The sequence below is a fragment of the Octodon degus genome, unplaced genomic scaffold (genome assembly GCF_000260255.1).
Source record: "Octodon degus isolate 3935 unplaced genomic scaffold, OctDeg1.0 scaffold00058, whole genome shotgun sequence".
Lineage (NCBI taxonomy): Eukaryota > Metazoa > Chordata > Mammalia > Rodentia > Octodontidae > Octodon > Octodon degus.
This window is the reverse complement of record NW_004524634.1, coordinates 3,894,481-3,917,692: the sequence shown is the minus strand read 5'-3', so window position 1 is coordinate 3,917,692 and position 23,212 is coordinate 3,894,481. Positions and strand designations below refer to the sequence as shown.

Below are 23,212 nucleotides of genomic sequence, written 5' to 3'. Positions count from 1 at the left end.
ATATATTATTGAGAAACAAATAGCAATGAGACATTTTCAAAATGGATTAGTAGGACAGTTTCAATAATTAGCATATTGCATATTGTTGCCTTCATAGTGTTTATTCATAGTACAAGATGATATCTTGTCCAAACACTGTTAGTATAAATCTTTCTTCTCATTGAATTAAGAGAAAGTAGCTGTATATCTATCCTATTTTGTATATACAGATACAAAATGATCCTTCATTTATATTCCCATTTTTTGTTTAGTTTTGTCAGAGATGGGTATTCCATTGCTATTTAAATATTGTGGGTACATGAATTCATCAGAATAATCTAATATAGTCCAGTAGTCCATAATAGTAATGGGTTGTCCGTAGGACTGGCAATGTCAGAAGTTGTTGACTTGAGCCTTTTACAGCTCAGCATATTAATATGGCTTTACTTTTTATGCCTCATTTTTATACTTTTCTGCTGCATGGTTAAGACAAAGATAAAGCAAGACCTATATAACAAGAAATGTAACTTTTAGGGACTGGCAAGATGGCTCAGTAGAATAAGCGCTTTCCTGGCAAGCAGAAGATCTTGATTTCAATCCCCAGTACCACAAAAAAAGAAAAAGAAAAAGAAAAAGAAAAAGAAAAGAAAAAGAAATGTAACTTTTATATCTGACAAGACCAGTCAAATCCCCTCAGGATTTACCCTGAAACCCTGCACCACAGTTTGTAGATCCTTTGTTAGTGTCAGCCATGTGGATGAGTCATGACCATTGCTTGACCAGTTTAGCCTGAGAGAATGTTTTCTCTCCATGTGACTCTCCTTAGGCACACTCTACATCATTGATCCCTTTCTTCTGTGGCTCCACAATCTCCTTGATCAGAAAATTTGGGACATCATTGAGTTACAGGATGTTACAGTACAGATTCTCATATATCCTCACTGACCTTAAAAGGCTCTCGTAGCCTGTCTTAATTTATTTTATTTATTGCTGTATTCAAGTACACTGATCTCTCTGTTTTTCTGCCCTAATTTTTCCATGCTATCCAGGTAAATTTCCATTTTTAGATGATAAAATTTTCATGTTTAAAAGTTCTATTAAAATTAGCTTTTCATGTTTTATATCTATCCATCTATACATACGTAATTCTAATAGCTATTCTGATAAACATTGTTCTGCCACTTTTGACTTTTTGTTTTGGGTAAACACTTTTATTTTTTGTTGAATAGATCATCAATAACTTCTTCCTCCCTACAACTGGAGTTTGATTTTGTGTCCATGCTGAGTAATAAACAGTGACAAAGCCAATCAAGTAGCCAAAGTAGTAAGCTACTTGATCACTTCTTGGCCTTTTGGCTAAGATCAAGTGTAGAATAAGCTACTTGAAATATAACTCACTTTCTTTTAACAGGCAAATATAGATACATTCTAGAATACACAATGATTTAGTCACTAAGAAACTTAAATGGCATCTTGAAGAATGTAATCAAGTCCAGGGTGCAGTAAACATCAGCTGAGATGTATAATTATTTAAGGCTTCTTGATGCTGCAATCCTTGGCCATTAGCTGAATCTCAGTATGGAGGAAATTTTTAGCTAATGCCAAGTGGAGATGCAGAAAATACAATTTTGTCTTAGGGGCTGCGTACAGGAACCACAAGGCAGGAAAGCACTAAATACTGCTGAGAGCATCCACTCCAGGAAGGACTTTACCTTCTAGGAGCTCTAAACTGGCACCACCTCCTGTGTTCACATGACTGACTTTAACCTCTGTGTTCCATTTGGCACAGCAAGCAGCAGTGTCTCCACCACCTATGATGGTGATGCAGGCCCTGGAAGTGGCTTTCACCACCTCATCCATGAGGGCTTTGGTTCCCTTGGCAAAAGCTTCACATTCACATACCCCCCAGGTCCATTCCACACAATCTGCTTGGCACAACCAACAGCCTCAGCATGCTTCTTGCTGCTCTCAGGACCACAGTCCAAGCCCATCAATCCAGCAAGTATGCCAGAGGCCACAGTGGCTTGGCCAGTCCTGGCATTCTCATCAAACTTGTTGGTAGTGACAAAGTCAATGGGCAAAGTAATCTTCACACAATTCTTCTCAGCTTTGGCCATCAGGTCTTTAATAGTCTTGGATCCCTCTTTATCAGAGAAGCACCAGTCTCCATGTAGTTGAGCATTTTAAGGAAGGTAAAAGCCATTCCACCACCAATAATCCCATTGTTGACTTTGTCCAGCATATTATTGATCAACTGGATCTTATCTTCAACTTTAGCTCCACCCAGATGGCCAGGAAGGGTCTCTCTGGGTTCTCCAAGGCCTGAGCAAAATAGTTCAGCTCCTTCTACATCAAAAATCCACTGGCCTTCTGTGGCAGATTGATTCCCACCACAGAGCTGTGGGCTCTGTGTACAGTGCTGAAAGCATCAGTGACATTGACATCCCCTATCTTGGAAAGTGAAGCTCAGAAAGCATCTATTACGGCCGGCTCAGCTTTAACCTTGTTCCCAGAAGCATCTTTTCCCTTCCCATCCTCCTCCACATGAAAGCAGAGGTTCTCCAGCAGGATAACAGACCCAACCGATGGGTTAGCACAGGCTTTCTCTACTTCTGGGCCCACACAGTCCTTTAAGAATAGATCATCCTTGCCCAGCAAGAGATTTGAGTTCTACAGCAACTGGCTGTAAGGAGTACTTGTTAGGCATTGGGACACCATCTGGCCAGCCCAGGTGGCTCGTAAGGACAACTGATTTGGCTTCATTGTCCAGGCAGAATTTGATGCTTGGGACAGCAGCCTTGATTCTTTGATTCTTGGTCATCTAGTTATTCTTCATAGGAACATTGAAATCCACTCTCATTATGACTTGCTTCCCCTTCACTTCCAGCTTGTCCAGTCAGCTTGTTAGAAAGTGTTATTTTGGTAATAGGGGGGAGCCAAGAAGCCGGGGACTCAGAGGCTGTCAGTGCATCTATAGAGCTCTGGATGCACGCAGAACTGCCTTTTTTGTCTGCTTCTGCAGATTAACTTTGTTTTTTCTGGTTATAGATTGGTTTTAAAATTCTTATGTTTATTAATTTTTGAGTAAATACTAGAGATTCTTTTATGTTGATGAGCTTCTGGACCTCTGTGTGTGTGTGTGTGTGTGTGTGTGTGTGTGTGTGTGTGTGTGTGTGCTTGCTGTATCTTTCTTAGAGATCTTGGACTTTATTTTGGCAAATAATTCAAGTTGCAGGTTGCTTGATCCCTTCACATCCCCATCTGAAAGCTCCCCTAGACCTACTTTCGTCCTAGGAGCAGTCAGCTTTCCTAAATAAGACTTGATGCCTCTACTCTATACTTTTAATAAGTCAGCAGGCCACATGAACTCTTCACTTCAGCTGTTGAGAATTAGGACATTTCTCTGCTTTGTTTGAGCTCCTTGGAATATTCATCTTATATTTACCTTTTAGTCCCTCCCTCCGTCCCCCCCCCCGTCTGTTCCTTTTTGCCTATTTGTAGAATTCCATTGTCTCCAAGCTTGGACAGTACTGAACAAAGACTCAAAGGAAACCTTTTGTAGAATTCTGTAATTCCCCCCCCCCCCCCCCAGGATTGGTATTGTCCCCTTCAGGCTACCTCAGCCTTCCTGAAATATCATTTGTACTCTTCTCAGTCAGTGAATGTGCTAGGCCTTGTCTGGGTTTTCTCTGTGTTCATCATCTAGAAATCACCTTCAGGGAGATAACTGAAGCGATTATTAAATTTGCCTTGTTTGTTTCTCTTCTTTGAGAGATCACAGTTCTGTGTTGCCTGATGTCTAATGACTGAAAACAGTTTTTTGGGGCCAGGGAGATGGCTCAGTAGAATAAGTGCCTGCCTGACTGAGAACAGTTTTTAAATGTATTTTAGTCTGTGCTGTACTTGTTTGTAAAGTGGGAGGTTATGTCTGTTTTTTATTATGCCTTCAAAGCTGGAAGCTTGCTTGTGCATGCGCTTGTGCTTGCTTGTTCACTTTCTCTCGCTCACTTGTTCTCTCTCTGTCTCTTTCTCTGTCTCTCTGCCTCTCTCTCTCTCTCTCTCTCTCTCTCTCTCTCTCTCTCTCTCTCTCTCCTACAAATACTGTACTATTGGCTTTTATACTCCCAAAGAAAAACTTCCTAACCAGCTATTTAGGAAGGGGTTGAGTAGTTGTTACTGATGCTCTTTGATTATGAAGGATCTATTATTTTTTGTGGTAATAAAATTTACTTTGTATTTTATCTTACCTTGAATTAAAAAACATTCTTATAGATGGTAGTGAATCACTTTCAAGAATCACTTACTATAATTTTAAAAGCCATCATTTTGAAAGAGTTCCATGCCATGAAAGTAAGTACTGAAATTTTTTTTTTGCTTGGAATCAACATTCTTCTTCTCATGATAACATTCAACAATGTCTCAGTTATTTGGCTCTTAGTTATTCCATTTAGACATGATCCAGCTCTTCTGCCTTCTTCCTTTATTCTTTACTTTGTATCCTGTATTGTGTTTCACCTTTTGTTTCTGTTAGGGGAGCTGCAAGAGGGAGGCAAGAGTGAACATATGCAAATAAAACTTAGGCATTTGGCTTTTGATTCAGTTTTAAGAAGGCTTAGAGATTTTCAAAAGCAATGTCAAAATCTTGTTGGGAATTCTATGGCCACTGGAAATAGAATTTTTAAATACTCATATAAATGTTCAATTTCCTATCAGTTATTTATCTGTCATTGATGTGGAAATACACTACACATTTGAATAATCTTTTTAATTTATTATGGTTGTAACATGATTATGCTAGTGAAGGGATAATGGGGGAAAAAGGTAACATTCTTTATTGCCAGGAATCACTGAGTTTTGTACTAATTAGCCTTGAAAAATGTGGAGCTATTTGACAGACCAGATGTTTTCAGCATGAGCCATGTGTCTCATCAGTGAATGTGCCTTGTGTCTGCAGGCAACATTGTTAGATTTTTCTCATTCTGTAAACAATGTTCCAAAATATAACTAAACCCCAAAGTATGTTTATCTTTTTGGCTTAATTTCTGGCTTTCTCTTCATTCTAAAGTTTCTGTCTAAAGGAGTTGCATTTTATTACACATAACTCTTCATACCTAATTGTAGTATAAACACCATTCTGTTTACACTGAACTATGTGAATTGTACTGTTTTTGAGCCTGTAAAACTTAAATAAAAACTATTTCAAATTTAACTATATTTGTACTTTTATTTCTAAATTTAGGAGGAGTAAACCTTTCTTAATTTATTTGGACTAAGATTTTGATTCTTGGAACACATGAGAGAAGCCATAAAAAGAAATAAAACAAACTAGTTCTAAGACTGTAGTGTTTGTGATTCCAAGTGCATTGGCGCAAGAAGAGCTAATGTATCTGCTGTGAAAATTATTCGTTAAGGCCAAACTAGACATCCACATGTTTTAAGAAGTCTTAGGCAATTGAGTGATAAAATTCGTTTTTGTTTGCCTACCCCCCTACACATTTGTCCTATTTCTACCTCTTCTGTTCCTCTTTGTATCTTGAAAGTTCCAGATAACATATGCTGAATGACTTTCTTAAAAATATATTTTCTTGGGCTGGTGAGATGGCTCAGTGATCTAAAGCACCTACTTAGAACAAGCTAAGCCAAGCCAAGCACAGGGATCGCAGTTCAATCCCTCAGCACCACATGCCAGCCAGTCCTGCCCCCAGGTGGGCTGAGCTGGCCACACACACAAAATAAATAAATAAAAATTAAAAAAAAAATATATATATATATATTTTCTTTCTTTTTTTTTTTTTAAAGACATTTAGCAAATGTAGGCACCACTTTTTCTTTTAAATTAGTATATGTTTGAAGTCCATGATGATTACATTCCTTGTGGGTAGTTAATACATTTATATAACATCTTCATATCTTAATTCTTTTTATTCCTTTTCACCTTCTTTCCTGATTCCTCCATCACTAGATTTCCTTCTTGTTTGCAAAAAATCTGTCCCCTATTTCCTAATGTCTCTTATTTTGATTTTTAAATTATTTATATGTAAAGTTTTTCACAAAAGGGAAAATGTATAATATTAAAGTTTGTGTGTCTAATTTATTTCATATAATATATTATGGTCTCAAGTTGCATCCATTTTTCTATAAATGACTCTTTTTCTTCATGCCAAAGTAGTTTTCCATTGTGTATCAATATCATATTTTCTTTACTCATTTTTTTGTTAATGGACGTGTAGGCTCCTTCCCAGATTTTTCTGTTATAAATGGTGCTGTTATATACATTAGTGTGCATGTTTAAACAGCATAAGAGCAAAAGCAAAATAGGAAGAATAGTGGCAACAATGGCTACAGAGAGCAACTCTGTCTCCCTTAAGTTATGTTCAGGCTCTCTGCCCCAGGTTGGGTGTAGTACTCACACCCATAATCCCAACAGCACTTACACCCATAATCCCAGCAGCACTCGTACTCATAATCCCAGTGAATCATGAGTTAATCACAAACTCTAGAAGTCTGCCCCATGAGTACATGAGGCTTGGGGGAACAACTAGACACAATCCATAGTGCTGTTTACATTTTAATTGTTTTACTTTTTCCAGTTTCACTAATAATGCCATTCATTATGGATGTTTCACCATCTTCTCCTAATTTTCTTTTCCTCTAATGTCAGTGAAGTTATTGGCTTTAATGGCTAGCAATGAAAAATGACCAGGAGCAAGGGATTTGGTGTGTGTGGGGAGGTGGGTGGGTGTTACTGGAAGTAGGCCCAGGCAAGAAAACTATAGAGTCCCACCATTGAGCAGTTTTCATGAATAAACATCTTTTGATATGTTGTTCTTCTTTGGTCAGTTTCTAGATCCCTGAAATGGCTTTCTTGGATGGTTTTGTTATGAATTTGAATGAATCACTGGGCAGAAGGTGTGACAGGCTCTTCCTTCTGCTTTAGTTGGAAGTCTATACCAGCACAGGGTATTTCATTTTAGAGGCTGGATTTTTTTTTCTTTTTTCTTTTTTTTTTTGCATTTGAGATGATTTCTTAAAAATTTCTTTTATTCCTTAGCTGACATTTATTTTAAATTTTATATATTACTTGATAAAATCTTTTTAAAAATATTTTTTGATAAAATCTTTTAAAATTATGTCATGAGTATTTTAAAGCATATATTGATTTGTAATCATTCAATCTTTTTCAAATGGGGAGGGGAAGAGGGGAAGAGATGGAAGGAGGAGGTAGGGAGAGAACAAGTGGGAATGAAAGAAGAATGGAGATATGTTTCTTGTATCCTTTCCCTATAAGTAATATAATCATTATTCAATGCAAATATGTACTAATAAAACTGAGAAATGATTTGAGACTTAGTTCATTGATGGTTTCTTTAAAACTCAATACTGAATTTATCATAATGCACAGTGAAAACTAATTTAGGCTAGAAAAGTGTTTCCTGAGGAATAGATCTGTGACCCTAAGGGAGATTGAGTTTAGCTAAAGGTAATCAATTCCTTTTGTAGGCATTATCCTGCACTGAAAACTCTGGAACACCTAGAGCATACCTATCTGCCTCAAGTAAGCCATTATCGATTCTGCAAGGTGATGGTGGACAACATCCCCAAGCTTCGAGAAGAAATAAAAGATGTTTCTATGTCTGATCTCAAAGATTTCCTGGAGAGCATCCGCAAACATTCAGACAAAATCGGAGAGACAGCCATGAAGCAAGTAGGTCTTGGGTTTGTGATAGGTTGGACGTTATCTTTGTACATACTCAGTTGAACATGGATTTCTTTTGCCAAGTGTCTTGATTGTTTCTTACCATTTTAAGAAATTCCTTTATCTTAGGAGCATATGATTAAAAATGTTTTTATTATTTTAAATAGAGCAATGAACTATTGGCTAGTATTACTTTGCTCTGTGGATTTCCAATAAATTGGATGTTTACTATGTTAATCAGTTATGATGGGTTATATTGAGGATTTGAAATTAACTTTATTGCTTTTTTTTTTTTATTTTGTTTTTATTTGGGGTCAGGGTTTCTCTAGGTTGCCCAGACTGGCCTTGAACTTGCAATTCTTCTGACTAATGCTCCTGAGCAGCTGGGATTATAAGTGTGTACCACCATGCTAGCTGCTATCTATTTTTTTTTTTTTTTTTTTTTGGCGGAACCGGGGATTGAACTCAGATCCTTGCGTTTGCCAGTCAAGCGCTTATCCTACTGAGCCATCTCACTGGCCCCTTTATTGCTTTTTTTTAAAGAAAATAAATACTTCCCTTCATTTTGATATGATTTGAAGCCTAAAGCAATTTAAAGTTTTCCTAGTTAGTGACTCAACTTACATACCTTTGACTGATTATTTGCTATATAAGCAAGATGTAATATTATACATGGATTATTTCTCATATTAACAGAAATCAATGAAAAAAATCCTATTGGGAAATGCTGTGATTTATAATCACAAAAAGGCTTTTTTTGTCATTATGAATAAAAGAACATTAATGATTTGCAGTAGTTCTTGCTCTTTTGAAGTTTAAGTCACATTGATTATGTTAAATCTCTCAGTATACCTGATGATGTAGCTTACAATAAATAGAAGACTTAGTTGTTTATGTAAAGTGTTCTTTGGTTTCATAAACACCAATTTCTTGAATAGGTTATTTGGAGTTCTTATCATTCTGTGGAGAATGAGGGAATAGATTTTATTTGGAACCATATCTGAGGTTTCAGCTAGCTTTCATGACCTTAGTTTGGATGTCTGATCCTGCAAAAGAGGCTTCCCACTTACGCTTTTCTTAACGTAATGGAGATATTCCACACATATGCTCCTTTAAATCTTGCTGTACTTTACAAAGTACAAAGTTAAAAACTATTTTGATAATAAATCTGGGAGAAATAATTGTGTCATTTTTTTTTAATAGTGGGAGTGAAACAAAATTAATCATTGAAAATATACCTTTGCATAGTTTGGTTTAAGAATAAAGGTATCAAGTAAGACAAGTCTTTATTATATTTGACTAATTTCTTTTATATTAATTTTATTGAGAAAGAAGTAGCAATGAGACAGTTTCAAAACAGGCTAGTAGGACAGTTATAATAATGAATACATATTTGACTAATTTCTGGTAAATTTTAAAATAGGAAAGCCTAGTAAAAAGTCTCTGTGGTTGCTACCCTTTTTAGGGTTGTCATGTAGGCCTTTGCCTGAGAAATATATTTTACTTCACTTTTGATCAAAGAGAAATTTGTTAATAATGTTATTACCTCATTAAGGTTAACTGGTTTCATTTTTAATTATTTGAAGAAATGAATGCCTCAGGAAGAGAAGAGACTTGCTCAAGTTCAAACAACTTTCAGAGGTCAGATCTGTAGAATTCAGGTCAGGTTGAAATGAATTTATCTCCTGTTGTACTCAGTCTAAGTTATTAGCTGTTTGATTTACTTTTATAATATAAAGGAATCTTTAGTGAATTTGGGAGTTCTAACTGCTAAGTCTTCATTCTCCTATAAAATTTTTCATCTCAAGAATTGTCCTTATTGAATGTATTATCCTATGCATATATGTCAACAATCCTTGAATAAGCCTATCTTATTTAAAATTATTTAAACTTTTCTGTGGTATCTAGAATATAAGAATTATATGAGAAATTAATATATACTTTGTATCTAGTAGAAGTTTAATAAATATTTGTTTGAATTAATTGATATTAGAAAAGAGAGTTAGAAAGCAGTTTATTTCTCACTATACTATTTCTCATTATATATGAATTTCTCAAGTGACATTTCTCATTTGTGAATTTTTTCTTTTAAACCCACAATGATGATTTCAAGGGTTTCGAATCTCTCCCTTGAGAGACTCTGCTATCTTTAGTATGAATTTGAAGATTGGAGCAGAAGGGGAGAGACTAATAAATATTGTATATAGAAGGGTTTTTAAGGGGCAGTTGGGATGAACCCTATGCCATTCATCAAAACTCAGTTACTATTTCCATACCCATCTACAAGGAAGGCTGGGATATATAAATGCTGTCTTTAAAGTGAGGATGACACAAATTTAATGACCAGTAGCTAGTCTCTTGGACCCTTTGGTCATTAACTATTTATTTGCTGTCCTCCCGGGCATTGGTTACAGTTACCCCTTCCATAAGGGAGAGAGCCCAGTGGCCCATCTACTCTGGTGGGTGTCTCCAGGATGCTCAGCTTTCTCTATCAGATTCAGACATGGATCTTCATAGGCTGGTAACCAGATAGCTAAAAGTTTTAGTTATATGTGCTTAACCCCAACACAAAGGAAGGTAGGATGGAGTAACTGCCATTTAGAAAATGAAATGAAATAATTATATTTAGAAATAGAGAAAGAATAGGAGACAATAGTATTCTCTCATCCACAGCAATTGTTGGGCAGTCTTCTTGGGCAGCATTGGGAAGTATCTAAGCCTGAGTAAAAGGGAAATTTCTTTGCTTAGTCTTTGATTGTAGAAAGAACTCCTATGTCTCTTTGTCTATTGTTCTCCTGGGTTTTTAGATATACCTTTTTTTTTTTTTTTTTCTTATTTTTATCCAGTACTTTTCTGAAGAGGATGTTGAGCAATAGACATTCATTAGAAGACACATACTTTTCTCTTTGTGTGTTTATGTATAGCTACATCTGCATTTACATTGACTTCTATATCTGTTTATAGCTTTCACTGCCTGTTTTCTCCTCCTGCACGTTTTGGGGTCTGAAGCTCTGCACAGTTGAAAAGCTCTGAACAGCTGAAAGTTTATTTAGCCCAGATTTGTGTTTTTTGCCATTGTTGTTCTCCCATTATAGTCCCAGTCTATTTCCTTCTAGTGGGTCTTGTGTACTTTCCTAAGTGAAATTTTAAGGATGATCATGGAATTTTTTCATGCAATGTTTAGGGAAGCAGTAAAACTAGGGGAGCATAGCCCTTGCCTCAGACCCTTCCCTTTCTTAGTTTAGTGGTTTACTTTGAGGCTGTTTGAAACAGTCAGTGAGAAGTTCATTTTGGAATCTGATCTCCACTTCAGGATTGAGTCACTTTGTTTAGCACAGGTTTCTTTGGAATTTATTGTTCAACCCTTTATTATTCTTTTACTGTTTGGGCTTTCTATAAATTCAGCTTTCTAACCCTCTGAGTCTAAAGTTTCTAGACTTCTATTTCCTGCAATTTCAGTCTGCAAATTCTTTTTGAGTACATCTCTTTTATGTAATACTTTGCAAAAAGCAGATGGGAGATGTTCATATATATGTAACTTTGACTATATATTCACTTATAGTGTTATGTGCTGCAAGTCCAGTAGGCATTTAGTATGACTTCATTTACCATTAGTTATAGTTTTACCAATTGTTTCTTTCTCTATAGTAGCATTCTCCAGCCTTTTAGCTTGTTAAATATGTATTCTTGCTGCCCATTGCCTGACCACTAACCTAATAGTATTTTAGTTTTAGTTGTTGTTATTGTTTTGGTAGCACCATACTTCCAACACAAGTTTCTGAATTTATGAAATAATGTTGTCTGGTATAATAAACTCCAAAATTTCATAATAGAAGTTTTATTTTTTGCTTATATAAAGGGCAAAATAGATATTTCTGGTGTGTTATCTTTTCTTCAAGAGGTGGTCAAGGGATCCAAATTCTTCTCACTTATGGACTGCTGCTCAGCCTATAGTTTTCATTAGTACAAGCAAAAGAAAAAGAAGGTGAACGAGTCATGAGTTTTTCTGAACCAAGCTTGTAAGGGACGCATGTTACTTCTCCCAACAGTACATTGGCCAGAGCGCAAGCATTCCAAGAGAGGTTTGGAAATACAGTGAAGCTGTGTGTACAGAAGAAAGAGAAAAGAGGTTTGGTGGACAGCTAGCTAGTTGCTTCCAGAACCTACTACAATAGGATATAGAACAGTAAATATTTCTCATGTCTCTTGCCTTTTTCTTCATAATTGTCATCTTCCCCAAGAATTTACAGATTCAGTTTTTAGCATTATTGATAATTTTATTTCTAATTTAGAAAGCATGATTTTGACTTTACAATTTTTTTCTTATAGTAACTTTCATTTAAAATATTTCTATGTAGAATCATTGAGAATACAGATTTCAAGGTCTTAATATCTACTGTTGGCTTGGAGTTTTCTAGAAACTATGTAGATGACCACTTTTTCTTGGTGCATGTTCCTCCTTTCCTTCTTTTGTCTTCTGAGTTGCTATAGCTTGGGTAGACTTTGTCCTTAGTACAATGATCTGTTAGGGCTGGGTTGATCAGCTGGCTTCGTTTGGGATGTCCCAGCCATACCAAATCACCAGTATGTTCTAGTGAACATGTTGGGCTCTAGGCTTTTTTTTAAAAAAGAGTACTAGGGACTAAATCTGGGGTCTTCATAATTAGCCATCTCTCTAGGCGTGCCCTCTGCCCTTTTTCTTTTCTGACACCTGAAATTGAACCACGCCTTGTGCTTGGCAGGCAGATGGCTGTGCATGGAGCTATATCCCTAGCTCTTTTCTTATTTTTTATTTTCAGATGGTGTTGTTATCTTGCTAGGTTTGGGTTTCAAATTGTGATCCTACTGTCTCAGCCTCTCAGGGTGCTAGGATTTCTGGTATGTTACTATGCCCAGTTCCAAGTATTTAATCAAGATTATAATCTGAAGCTGTTTCTTGTCTAATTTCAGTATACTATTTGAGGATGATGTCAGATATATCCATCCATCTGGATTTTATTTTTATTGACTTTAGATAGAACTTGATCACTAGAAAGCTTTATGCTTTGATTGCATGGGGTTGGCAGAATTCTACGATGGCCCTAAGATTCCTGCCTCCTGGTGTATAAATCCTGTAAAGTGTCTTCCTTCTGAGTGGGTAGGCATGACATGGTGTGCTTCTTCTAAAGTGGGACAGGAGATTAGAGATAGAGATTCAAAGCTGCAGTGGATGGTGTATTGTTGGTCTTGAACAATGGTAGAGAGGGTCACTTGGCAGGAAACCAGACAGCCTTGAGTTGCTGAGAGTGATCCCTGTTGACAGCAGCTAGAAAATGGGGACCCCAGTCTTATAAATCACAGGTGACTCAATTCTGCAACAACCTGAATGAGCTGAGAAGAGAATCCTGAGCTGCAGTGGAGTTTGAAGGCCTGACTGCTATCATGATTCCAGCCTGGGGAAATTCTGAGCCAGAGGACAGACTGAACTCCTGACCTGTGGAATCTCTGACATAATAATTGTGTGTGGTTTTCAGCTGCTAAGTTTGTTGTAGTTAGTTACATAGTAAAAGAAAAATGAATACACTCTATTATTTTGGCTTCAAATAGAATTACTTTTTACTAAATTACACATTTCTATTTTGGATTGAAGAAACAATGGCATGGACTGTTTTAAAAATGAAGTCTAGATGGATGGATCTTCCCAGTATCTTAGAAGCTACAGAAAAATCAGAAAATGTGCAAGTGTGAAAACCTGGATAGAGGTCCATTCATTTAGCAGACTATGCAAACAAGTAGAAAATTGTTCATTTTACTGCCTATCATTTTATATTGCATTTCAAGTTAGGCAGCATGTTTGTATTTTGCATTTTTTTGTTTTTAACTTGGTGTTGTATTGAGAGCATTCAGTGGAGCCACATGTGAATTCCACTATGGAAAATACAGCCAAGTTTAAAGCAGGTAGAAACTCCTCCATTTTATCCTCGTCCTTTTTCTGTGTTGATCTTTTTCCATTATGCCTCTAAAATACTTCACATATCTTCTTTTGGAATTAAGATTTCAAATTGAAGAGACTTTAAAAAATGCCCAGCGTTCTTTGTTAATTGTCAGTTGATTTTTGAAATTCACTTGTTAAGAAATGATTCCTGTGGAAGACAAGTTTTGTATTTCTTATTTGGATTAGTTCCCCTTTAGTCTTTGTGGTACTAAATATTTGCAATGTAAATATTTGTGGCTAGGTTGATTTCTGTGTGATGCCCTTTAACAAAGGGAAGGATTTATTCAGTTTTTAAGATTCTAAGTTGTCTTTGCAAAATTATATGGGTTGCATGACTAATGTTAAGGAAAGGAACTGATGATCTGTACAGAAATTGAAGGCTCTTAGGCATTATTCCTTTAATAACTTTGTAAAGTTTTTTGAGCCCAGTGTGGCTCCTACTTGCAGTCCTCTTGTCTCAGCCTTCTGAGTGCTAGGATTGCAGGCATATATCACAATGCTCAGTTTAGTAACCGATTTTTAAAGAAATTGACTCTTGGGCAACTTTAGTTGTTACTGTGATTTTTTTTCAACCCTTCACTTCTGTTGTAGTCAGGGTTTGCCAGGGAAGTACATTTAGTACAGGACACATAGTTTATAGGATTATTTTATGTTATTCATCCAAAAAGTCAAATGCAGGAGAGTGCAAGAGATCTGTCCAAACACTAGAGAGCCAAAGAATATGCCTGAGGGCCTGGATCCCATGGCAGTGTCCTGTAGGAGTCCAGCTGAAGACGTAAGTCTAGCTGGAGGCCTACAGCCCATGACAATGTCTCATGCAAGTCTATATCAAGGATCTGCACTGGGAAGGCCCAAAGGCCAGTGGTGGAAGCTAGAAAGTGCACCAGTGGGATGAAGCTTCTGTGCCCCCAGACTGAGGGATCTGCACTGGAGCCAGGAAGGATGCACAATAAGGATCAGAGTTTATCTTGAAGAGAACCACAGCCATCCTTAGCATCAGTGAGGACCTGAGCTTCTCTGACAATAAAAGCTGAATTCATATCAGGAAAACCACATGACAAGCTTTCCCAGGAGAACCAACAGCATACTGTCTTCCTGTCCAATTCTCATTTTATGCTGTTGGCAGCAATCCTCAGGTGGGCCTTCCATTCTCAGAACCATACTGATTTAGTTCACCTGGTTGTTACAAATTGACCATTAGTTAATCTACCACAAGTTGTTTTTGACTAGAACAAAATATTGTGCCTTGGTTTACCTTGCCTTCATAGTAATTGGTACAAACAAGTTCCTCTGGTAAAGGAGGTAAAGTTGATCTTCAAACACAATTGCTTGAAAGTTGATTTTAAAAGCAGTTAATCTGATTCCTAGCTTTCCTATCTCAACTATAACAGAGGACTAGAGGGCAGTAAAGTTGAAATTACAAGTACTAAACTGAAAATAGAGGAAAGATCTGTGTAGTAAATGCTAAGGTCCATTACCTTCTTCTCATACCCATTTCTTGATTTGGCTCCCAGAACTCAAATATCCATGATGTACTCTTTAAGTGTGACATTGGATGGTACTCTGAATAATATGATTACCAAAAGGGAAAATTCCTAAAATATGTTTGCTGGACAGTCCCAACAAAATGGGTAAGTCCTATCACTTTGAAGTCCATAATTGAAACTTCAATCAACTTTTAGTGTCCTAGTTTAAAATATGAGCAACTACCGATGGATCACCAGACATTTGAGAAAAGCCTCTCTGAGGAAAGTTAAAAGGTCAGAGCAAACACTACAAAAACACATTTTGGAGAAAATAGAGATTATGCACAAAGAAAAAACCTCAAACAAGCCAATCTATCATAAGTAACATTAGAAAGATAAAAAATCGTTAATATTTGAAACACAAGAGTAGAATGGTATGTTTAAAAAAACAACTCACAGAAATGAAGAAGGCTATAGGATTAAAGATATGAGCAGAAATAACTTAATGGAGGATTTAGAAGAAGAAGTTGAAATCTTCTATGGAAAACAGTCAAAAGAACAAGAACATGAGACATGTGAAATGGTAAAGGTATATTAGAGCATCACTCCAGGTCACCCAACAATTCTTATTAGGCATTTGAGGAAAGTAAAGCAGAGAAAATAAAGGGAAAGAATTCATTACAGAAGCGATATAGGAAAGTTTCCAAAATTATAAGACATGAATTTCCAAATTAAAAGACCAATTCCCCAACAAAAAGATTGAAAATGGACTTGTATCAAGATTTGTTGTAGAAGTCAGAATCTAGAGGATAAAGAGAAAATCCTAAATGGTTGCAGGGAAAGGACACAGTTTACATGACAAATTTTGTAATCAAAAGTAGTTTGGCTTGGGAGGCTGTAAACAGGCGGATCACTGCAAGTCTGATCTAGTGGTGAGACCCTGAACACCCTGTAGATCCTTCCCTAAAATACAAAAAAAAAAAAAAAAAAAAAGTAGTTTGGGATTTCACAGTAGCACTACTGGATGCTAGATGAAGATGGAGCAGTCTTGAAAGTTCTGAAGGAGGGCTGGAGGTGTGGCTGAATGGTGGAGTGCTTGCCTTCATGTACAGAGTCCTTGTGTTCTAGTCAACTTTCCTATCACTGGGACAAAGTACCTGATACTGACAACTTAAAACCGGTAGATTAATTTGACTTGCAGATTCTAGGGCCTTCAGTTAATAGTTGGCTGGCTGCACTGCCGAAATAGAATGATGACTGGCCTGGTTGAGGAAAGCTGCCTAACCCTTGGTGGCCAGGCAGAAGACAGAGAGGAAGGATCTGGGGACAAGAACATGCTCTTCCATGTGATGCTTATATGAGCTACCTCTTCTGACCAAGTTCCAACTTTCAATAGCAGATTTAGCTCTAAACTCATCAATAGATTTAACCCATTGAAAAGTGTGTGCCTGATGATTTCAACACCTTTCAGAAGCTCCACCTCAGGACAAACGAGGCTTTTGAGGGATTTTTTTTTTTTTTATGTTTGTTTTTTAGAGACCAGGTCTCCCAGTAGAACCCAGACCTTAAACGCCCAGTCATCCGTCTGCCTCAGCCTCCTGAGTGCTACGATTACAGGCCTGCACCACCATATTGAGGTTCAGGGAGACATTTTTGACTCAAACCGTAACACCTGGGTTCCCTCTAGAGTACTGAGGGAAATTGATTACTCATCTGCATTTCTACATGTATCATTAAAACCAAGAAACTATGAAGGTGAAAGAAAGATGCTTTCAGTATTAAAAGGCCTCCATAATTGACTTCTCTTGTATGTGAATACATAGGAGAAAGAACATAGGAGATTTATGACTGAGGAGAGAGGAAGATGGAGTTTACTCAGATAATACTTAAGAGAAACACTTGCATGACAGGGAAGCAGTGGGCAGAAAGTGCAACCAGTACAACTTGGAACAGTTAAGATAGTTTAAAAGAAACAGTTAAGGAGATGAAAATGATACAGTCTACATGTATGCATGAATAATGAAAGGAAAATCAGAGAGTTGGGGAAGAGTTTGGGAACACAAAAATATTGACTACATAGAAAATGAAGCAAAGAAAAACATGAAAATTATTAACTCCAAAGAAGAAAAGTTGCGTAAGATAGGAAAGTGATCATAGTATCTTCTGTGGTTCAAATGTGGTTTGTATTTATCTAGTTGTAATACTTAAATGTTAAAAATTATTTAATCTATTGAATACTTCTGTTTTGTAAGGATAGGTAGATGGATACTGTCTCTAGATATGTGGTACTATGTTAACTATATGAAAGAGAACTAAATCCTTATTTTCCATAATGGAAAGTTAGTGGATAAGGTTTCCCTCCAGAAAGCCCACAGTAGTCCCAGGGATGCTGGTGTATGCTGGTAATCCCAGCACTCAGGAGGCTGAGGCAGGAGGATTGCTGTGAATTCAAGGACAGCATAAACTACATAGCAAGAACCTGTCTGAAAAAAACCCCAAACCAACTGTACAAACTAAAAAACCAAACAAAACCCCCAAAACCAAAACCTCTGAAACCAAAAGCTCCCAAAGTAGACAAAGATAGAAGTAGCCCAATTATTTGTTGACAAATGGATAAACAAAATGTACTATATATATAAAAATGGACTACTGGGGCTGGGGAGATAGCTCAGTAGAATAAGCACTTGCCTGGCAAGTGCAAGGTCCTGAGTTCAATCCCTGGTACCACACACACACACACACACACACACACACACACACACACAAAAGACTACTATTCAATATTTAAAAAGAAGGAAAATTTGACACATATGACAACATGGATGAACCTCGGAGACATTGTATGAAGTGCAATAAGCCCAACATAAAAGGATACATTCTATATGATTCTAATTACTTGAGATTTAGAAATAATCAAATTCATAGAGGCAGAAGATAGACTGATGTTTTCTGGAAGTTGTGGAAGAAAATATGGTGACAGGGTGTTTACTAGGTACAGAACTTCAGCTGGGAAAGATGACAAAGTTCTATAGATGGCTGGTTGTAATGGTGGTACAACACTATGAGTGTACATTATGCCCCTGAACTATATCCTCAAAATGGTGAAAGTGTATTTTTATGTTACATTTATTCTACTACAATAAAAATAAGAAAGAAATAAAACTGAATGGAGTTGAATACTCAAGAGGCTGAGGCAGGAAGGTCATAAGTTCCGAGCCAGCCTTGAATTTTTTTTTTTTTTTTGTTCCTCGAATGCCTTCAGGGCACTTTTGGCCAGCGGGAGAGGTGTGAGGTTCGAACTCCAGCAACCTGAGGCTGACAGCTTTGTGGAAGCAGCCACTTAAAGGCCTGAGCTAGGGCCAGGCCCCCAGCCTTGAATTTTTAAGACACATATTTACCTGTCTTTGGTTGCAGAATCAGTGTTGCTCTGCCCTACCCTATGTCATTACTCCAAGTTCATGCACTAATAGTTGAACGCATGTTTTGTGGGTTGAGCGAGTAGTCTCTGTGCTGCTGCACAGGATGGAGGAAAAAGGGAATTGGGACACTGACTGAAGTAGTGCTGATATCATTGGCATGGCATCAGAGTCATGGGGAGAGTCAGTGTCCTCATTATTATTTCATTGGGAAACTAAACTTTCCCTTAAACTTAAAATAAAGGAACATGACTCACACTGAAGTTTTTCTTTGTGTGATCTATACAATAACTGAACTTTATTGCTTTATATTCCTGGGATTTCCTCTTGCCATGAGCTAAAGTGGAAAATCATTTTTAATTTTGACCTTGAGATGAGCACTTTACACTTACATTATGAAGAGGAAAGGAATTAATCGTATCATAAAGTAGATGCTATGGATTTGTATTAGCGTTTTATATAATTTAACCCCTGAAATATGCACAAATACTAAAATGCTTATTTTATTTTTTTATGTATTTCGTACAGGGTCTCACTACACAGCTTAGACTTGTAGTGATCCTTCTATTTTCAGCCTCCCCAGCGCTGGGATTACAGGTGTGTGCCATCATGCCCATACTCAGTGGCCAGCTCAGTGTGCCCGGGGGTGGGGCCAGCACGGCATGTGGTGCCGGGGATCGAACCTTGGTCCCTGTGCTTACCTAAGCAAGGCTCTTAGTCTACTGAGCTATCTCACTGGCCCTGAAAAAGTTATTTTAAATGATATTTTAGACATAATATGTAAGTGTGCAGTCTTAACACACTGGGGGTGAGGAACAACAACCAGTTATCAGATAGTCTGGATCTGTTCAGACACTGCTAGTTTGTCTTTCTAGAAGATGATGGATACAGGATGTATTTTCATATCACAACTTGGAATTATCAAAACTTACGCTTACTAGATAGTAGTGTCTTTTTGTTAGTTCTTTTTGTTTCCCCATCTTTTACTCTTCTTCCTTTTTTCCTTCCCCTTTTCTTCTGTCCCTTTTCTATTTCTAGAAATCCTACTTAAAATATGAGGATTCAGCTTCTTCTTGAGCAGGTTTCCATGTTAGCTACCCCCATTGGGAAACTTCGTAAACAAATACAGAGATAAGATCTAAATTCATAATAAAATTTAAATCAAGTTTGAGAGCCCTGAGATGTAAATATCCATGTATCCCCCATATATGCACAAACGTACATTTTAAAAAAGTTATCTGGATTATGTTTCTTTGCTCTAAAAACAATTCCAAGATGATATTTTTAGAGGACTTAAATTCAAAGATTTAGAGAGTAATCAGTTTTGGCTCCTCCTAGATCCCATATTTCTTTAATATCCTAATTTATCTTCATTGTTAATTCTTTTTTCCCCCTAAGAATGACAGTTTTTAATTATCAATACAATACATCTAAAGAAAGCACAATTAGTTTTAGCTTGTACTTCACTAAGAAAGTTATGGCTTATGTGCATCAGAGTACCTTTTTTTTTATTCAGCCCCAAATAATGGCCATTTTAAAAATTCATCCTGAAGTAAATAAATCTCCAAAATAATGTTATTTCTAAGTGTTACCAACCTTCACTTGGGATGAGAAGGAAGATTCCTTATTATAGGAACATGAGAAACAAACCCCAGTGGCACAGATGGCAGCAACAGGCATCAGGCACAAAACAGGCCCTCGCACACATCAGGGAACGTCAGCTCCTCCAGGCTCCATGCCTCGCTGAGAAGGAAGGACCACTGCTGCTCAGGCTTCTGCCAAGACCGGGCTCACCCCCCTCCATTTCTCTCCCCGATGCTCATAGACTCTCACTATGTGTTCTGAGACAATCTGGATAATTCTTTTTATGTTTTTGTTTCTGTAACAGCCACTTGAGGAAGCCTACATCATCCTTCATCCCATAGACCCAAATCTCCAGGTAGCTGTGTACAACCTCCATTTGAGTCCGTGTCTCCCAGTTGAGCAACCCTGAAAATTCTTGCAAGCCATGTAGAACTCTTCGCTTAGTAATCTATAAGATGTTAATTTTCTCACATCCTCCTTTTTGTTATTGTTGTTTTAATCAATAGTCCCATGTATTGGTCATTCAATATCTAGGTAGTGTTTAAATGTTGTTTACAAACAGATTTCTTGCTATTATGATATAACAACATAAAAGTCAATATTTTGTTTAATAGAAAACTTAGCTTATTTTTTATTCCAAAAAAGTAGAGAGGTTTCATTTTGAGTCTTAACATTAAAATATAAACATAAGTAATGAGAAAGATCTGTGTGGCATTTAAGGAAGAATCACATTAAATTGCCATAGATATATGTGTAAGCGTGTACCAATGAGGAGAACAACTATTTGAGGAATCTACCCAGATTACTTAAAATAAAATGTGCATTTTTGTTCAAGTATTGTGTTAAGGTCTTTCTAGTCTTTTATACTAGAATTCATCGTTGAATTCTAGTAATTGACCCGTATCTGTAGCTTGTTTTGTTAGTAGAGACATTAATATTTAGGCAATTTTATCACTAAGTGAAGATGACTTTATAATATTATGGACTATCATTATCATAGCCTTGACAGTATATGGTTGTTTTTTATGAAAAAAAGTACTGAGGATTTTTTCACCTTCTGGCTGCAGTGAACGCCTGATTCCACTGAGCACTTTGACTCTGTGATCGCATAGAGTAACAGCTGTTGTTACTCCTGCCCCGTTCTGCATGGGCCTTGCAAGTGGTATGGAGGTCAGCCTTGTTCCTCATACCAGTTCAGGTGCTTCTCTTTCTAATCCTCTTTGAAAACTCCAGCATGATATAAAATATCATATAATTGTGATTTTTATTCTTATTCTATATATTTTTATTCTATATGTTTTAACATACAATTGTGATTTTTATTCTTTTATATAATCTCCATCTTTAACTCTGGATATTTTCTTCTTTTATTTTGTAAAAAAATGTATTTAGTACAGAAAAATGAACCTTGAACTCTTTTTTTTTTCAAAATTTTATTGATAAACAGCAATGAGACAGTTTCAAATCAAATCGGAAGTACAGTTTCAACAAATAACACACTGCATATATTCTTCTTAGTGGTTAATTGCTGTACAAGATGCGGACTTGAGATCCTATTTACAAACACCATTAGAAAGAGAATGCAACTATATATCTATCCTAGAACTCTTTTTTTTTTTTTTTTTTGGTGCCAGGGATCGAACTCGGGACCTTGCAGTTGGTAGGCAGGTGCTTATGCTACTGAGCTATCTCCTAAGCCCCCTCACTGTTAATTCTAATCATAATACCAAAGAGGGATACCAGTGATCAATGACATATTTAAAATGAGTATGAATTTTGTCCATTTTTATTGAAATGTAATCAGTGTGGAACCTTGCTCACTGACAGTAACTCTACTTCTGTGAATTCCATCTTAATTGTGATGAGTGATTTTTAATAGTCAGTTACTTTCTAAGTTTCGATCTACTTAAGGTAATTCTGTAAACTAGATCTCATGAAGCATAATTGGTAAGTTTGTCCATTTCACTTGTCTTTTATTTTTTAGTTTTTTCATTTGGGCCAGCAGGGTTCATTAATACTCAAGGAAACAGGATGTTTATGAAATTCTAGAAGCTACTATAACATTTTATAAACAGAATAATTCTAAGTAATATAGTATAATCAAGTAGATTTAGCACTAACTGAAGCTACTTTAAAAAATTAAGTCTGACTATATTGGTTGTAAGTACTCTTGAGATAGTAATCTAAGAATACTGATTCTTTAATAGACAAAAGATTGGAATCATTGCTGGTGTCCTCAAGGATCATAGCATTTGTTCAATATGAACCTGAGCTGTAGTCATTAACTCTCTGTAGTAAACTAGGAGAGATAATGTCTTACTCTCTCACTATCCAGTTACCATATGGAGATAGACTAGCAATCTATCTACCTTCTTTCTAATTATTCTTAGAGAGTAACCTCTTATCATTCTTCATCAGATCTTTGTAGAATTGCTATTTTTAAAACAGCTTTTATAGCATGTTTAGTAATTAAGAGTATAGGTTTTGGAGTCAGGAAAGCTGGATTAAAAACTGGAACTCTCATTTATAAATGGATGGGACAAATTACTTAATTTAAGCATCATATAAAATAGTACATGGCAGACAATAAATATGGCATTTTTTACTTTGTCTTGAGATCTGTGTGATTTCTTTAGACAATTAAAGTATTCCTTTGAGATATTAATAGCCTACTACCAGCTGTTAGCCTTAACATCTTTTTATTAAATAACTATAAATATATTGCTCCATTAGTGCTTTTAACAAACTGATTTGGGAGAATATGAGCTTTTAGAGAAAAAAATATTTTAAGGATTAGTAGGATTTTTTTGGTCATTATTTTCAGATTTCTATGCTAAGAAAAAAATTTTTTTTAACTGTATAAGCTAGCTGTGGTGGCATATGCCTATAAGCCCAGCACTCTGGAGGCTAAGGCGGGAGTATTACTGTGAATTGGAGGCCAGCTTGAGCTACAAAATGAGTTCAGGGTCAGCCTGAACTGCATAGTGAAACCCTATCTCAAAAACATTAAAAAATGGGCTGGTTATAGCTGATTGATATAAGCCGCTACTTCTGCCTGGCAAGTGCAAGGTCTTGAGTTCAATTTCCAGTATCAAAA

The 23,212-nt window shown here is 36.5% G+C and overlaps 1 protein-coding gene and 1 pseudogene across 2 annotated transcripts in view; one reads left to right on the top strand and one right to left on the bottom strand.

Annotated features, from left to right (window-relative positions):
* Positions 1 to 23,212, top strand: part of Exoc6b (exocyst complex component 6B) — a 650,136-nt gene that overhangs the window by 105,924 nt on the left and 521,000 nt on the right. For both annotated transcript variants that reach the window (XM_023718391.1, XM_004634081.3), the window contains exon 6: positions 7,480 to 7,684. In XM_023718391.1, coding sequence (XP_023574159.1) covers positions 7,480 to 7,684 — 205 coding nt within the window. The remainder of the gene's footprint in view (positions 1 to 7,479; positions 7,685 to 23,212) is intronic.
* Positions 1,651 to 2,875, bottom strand: LOC105742527 (annotated as a pseudogene).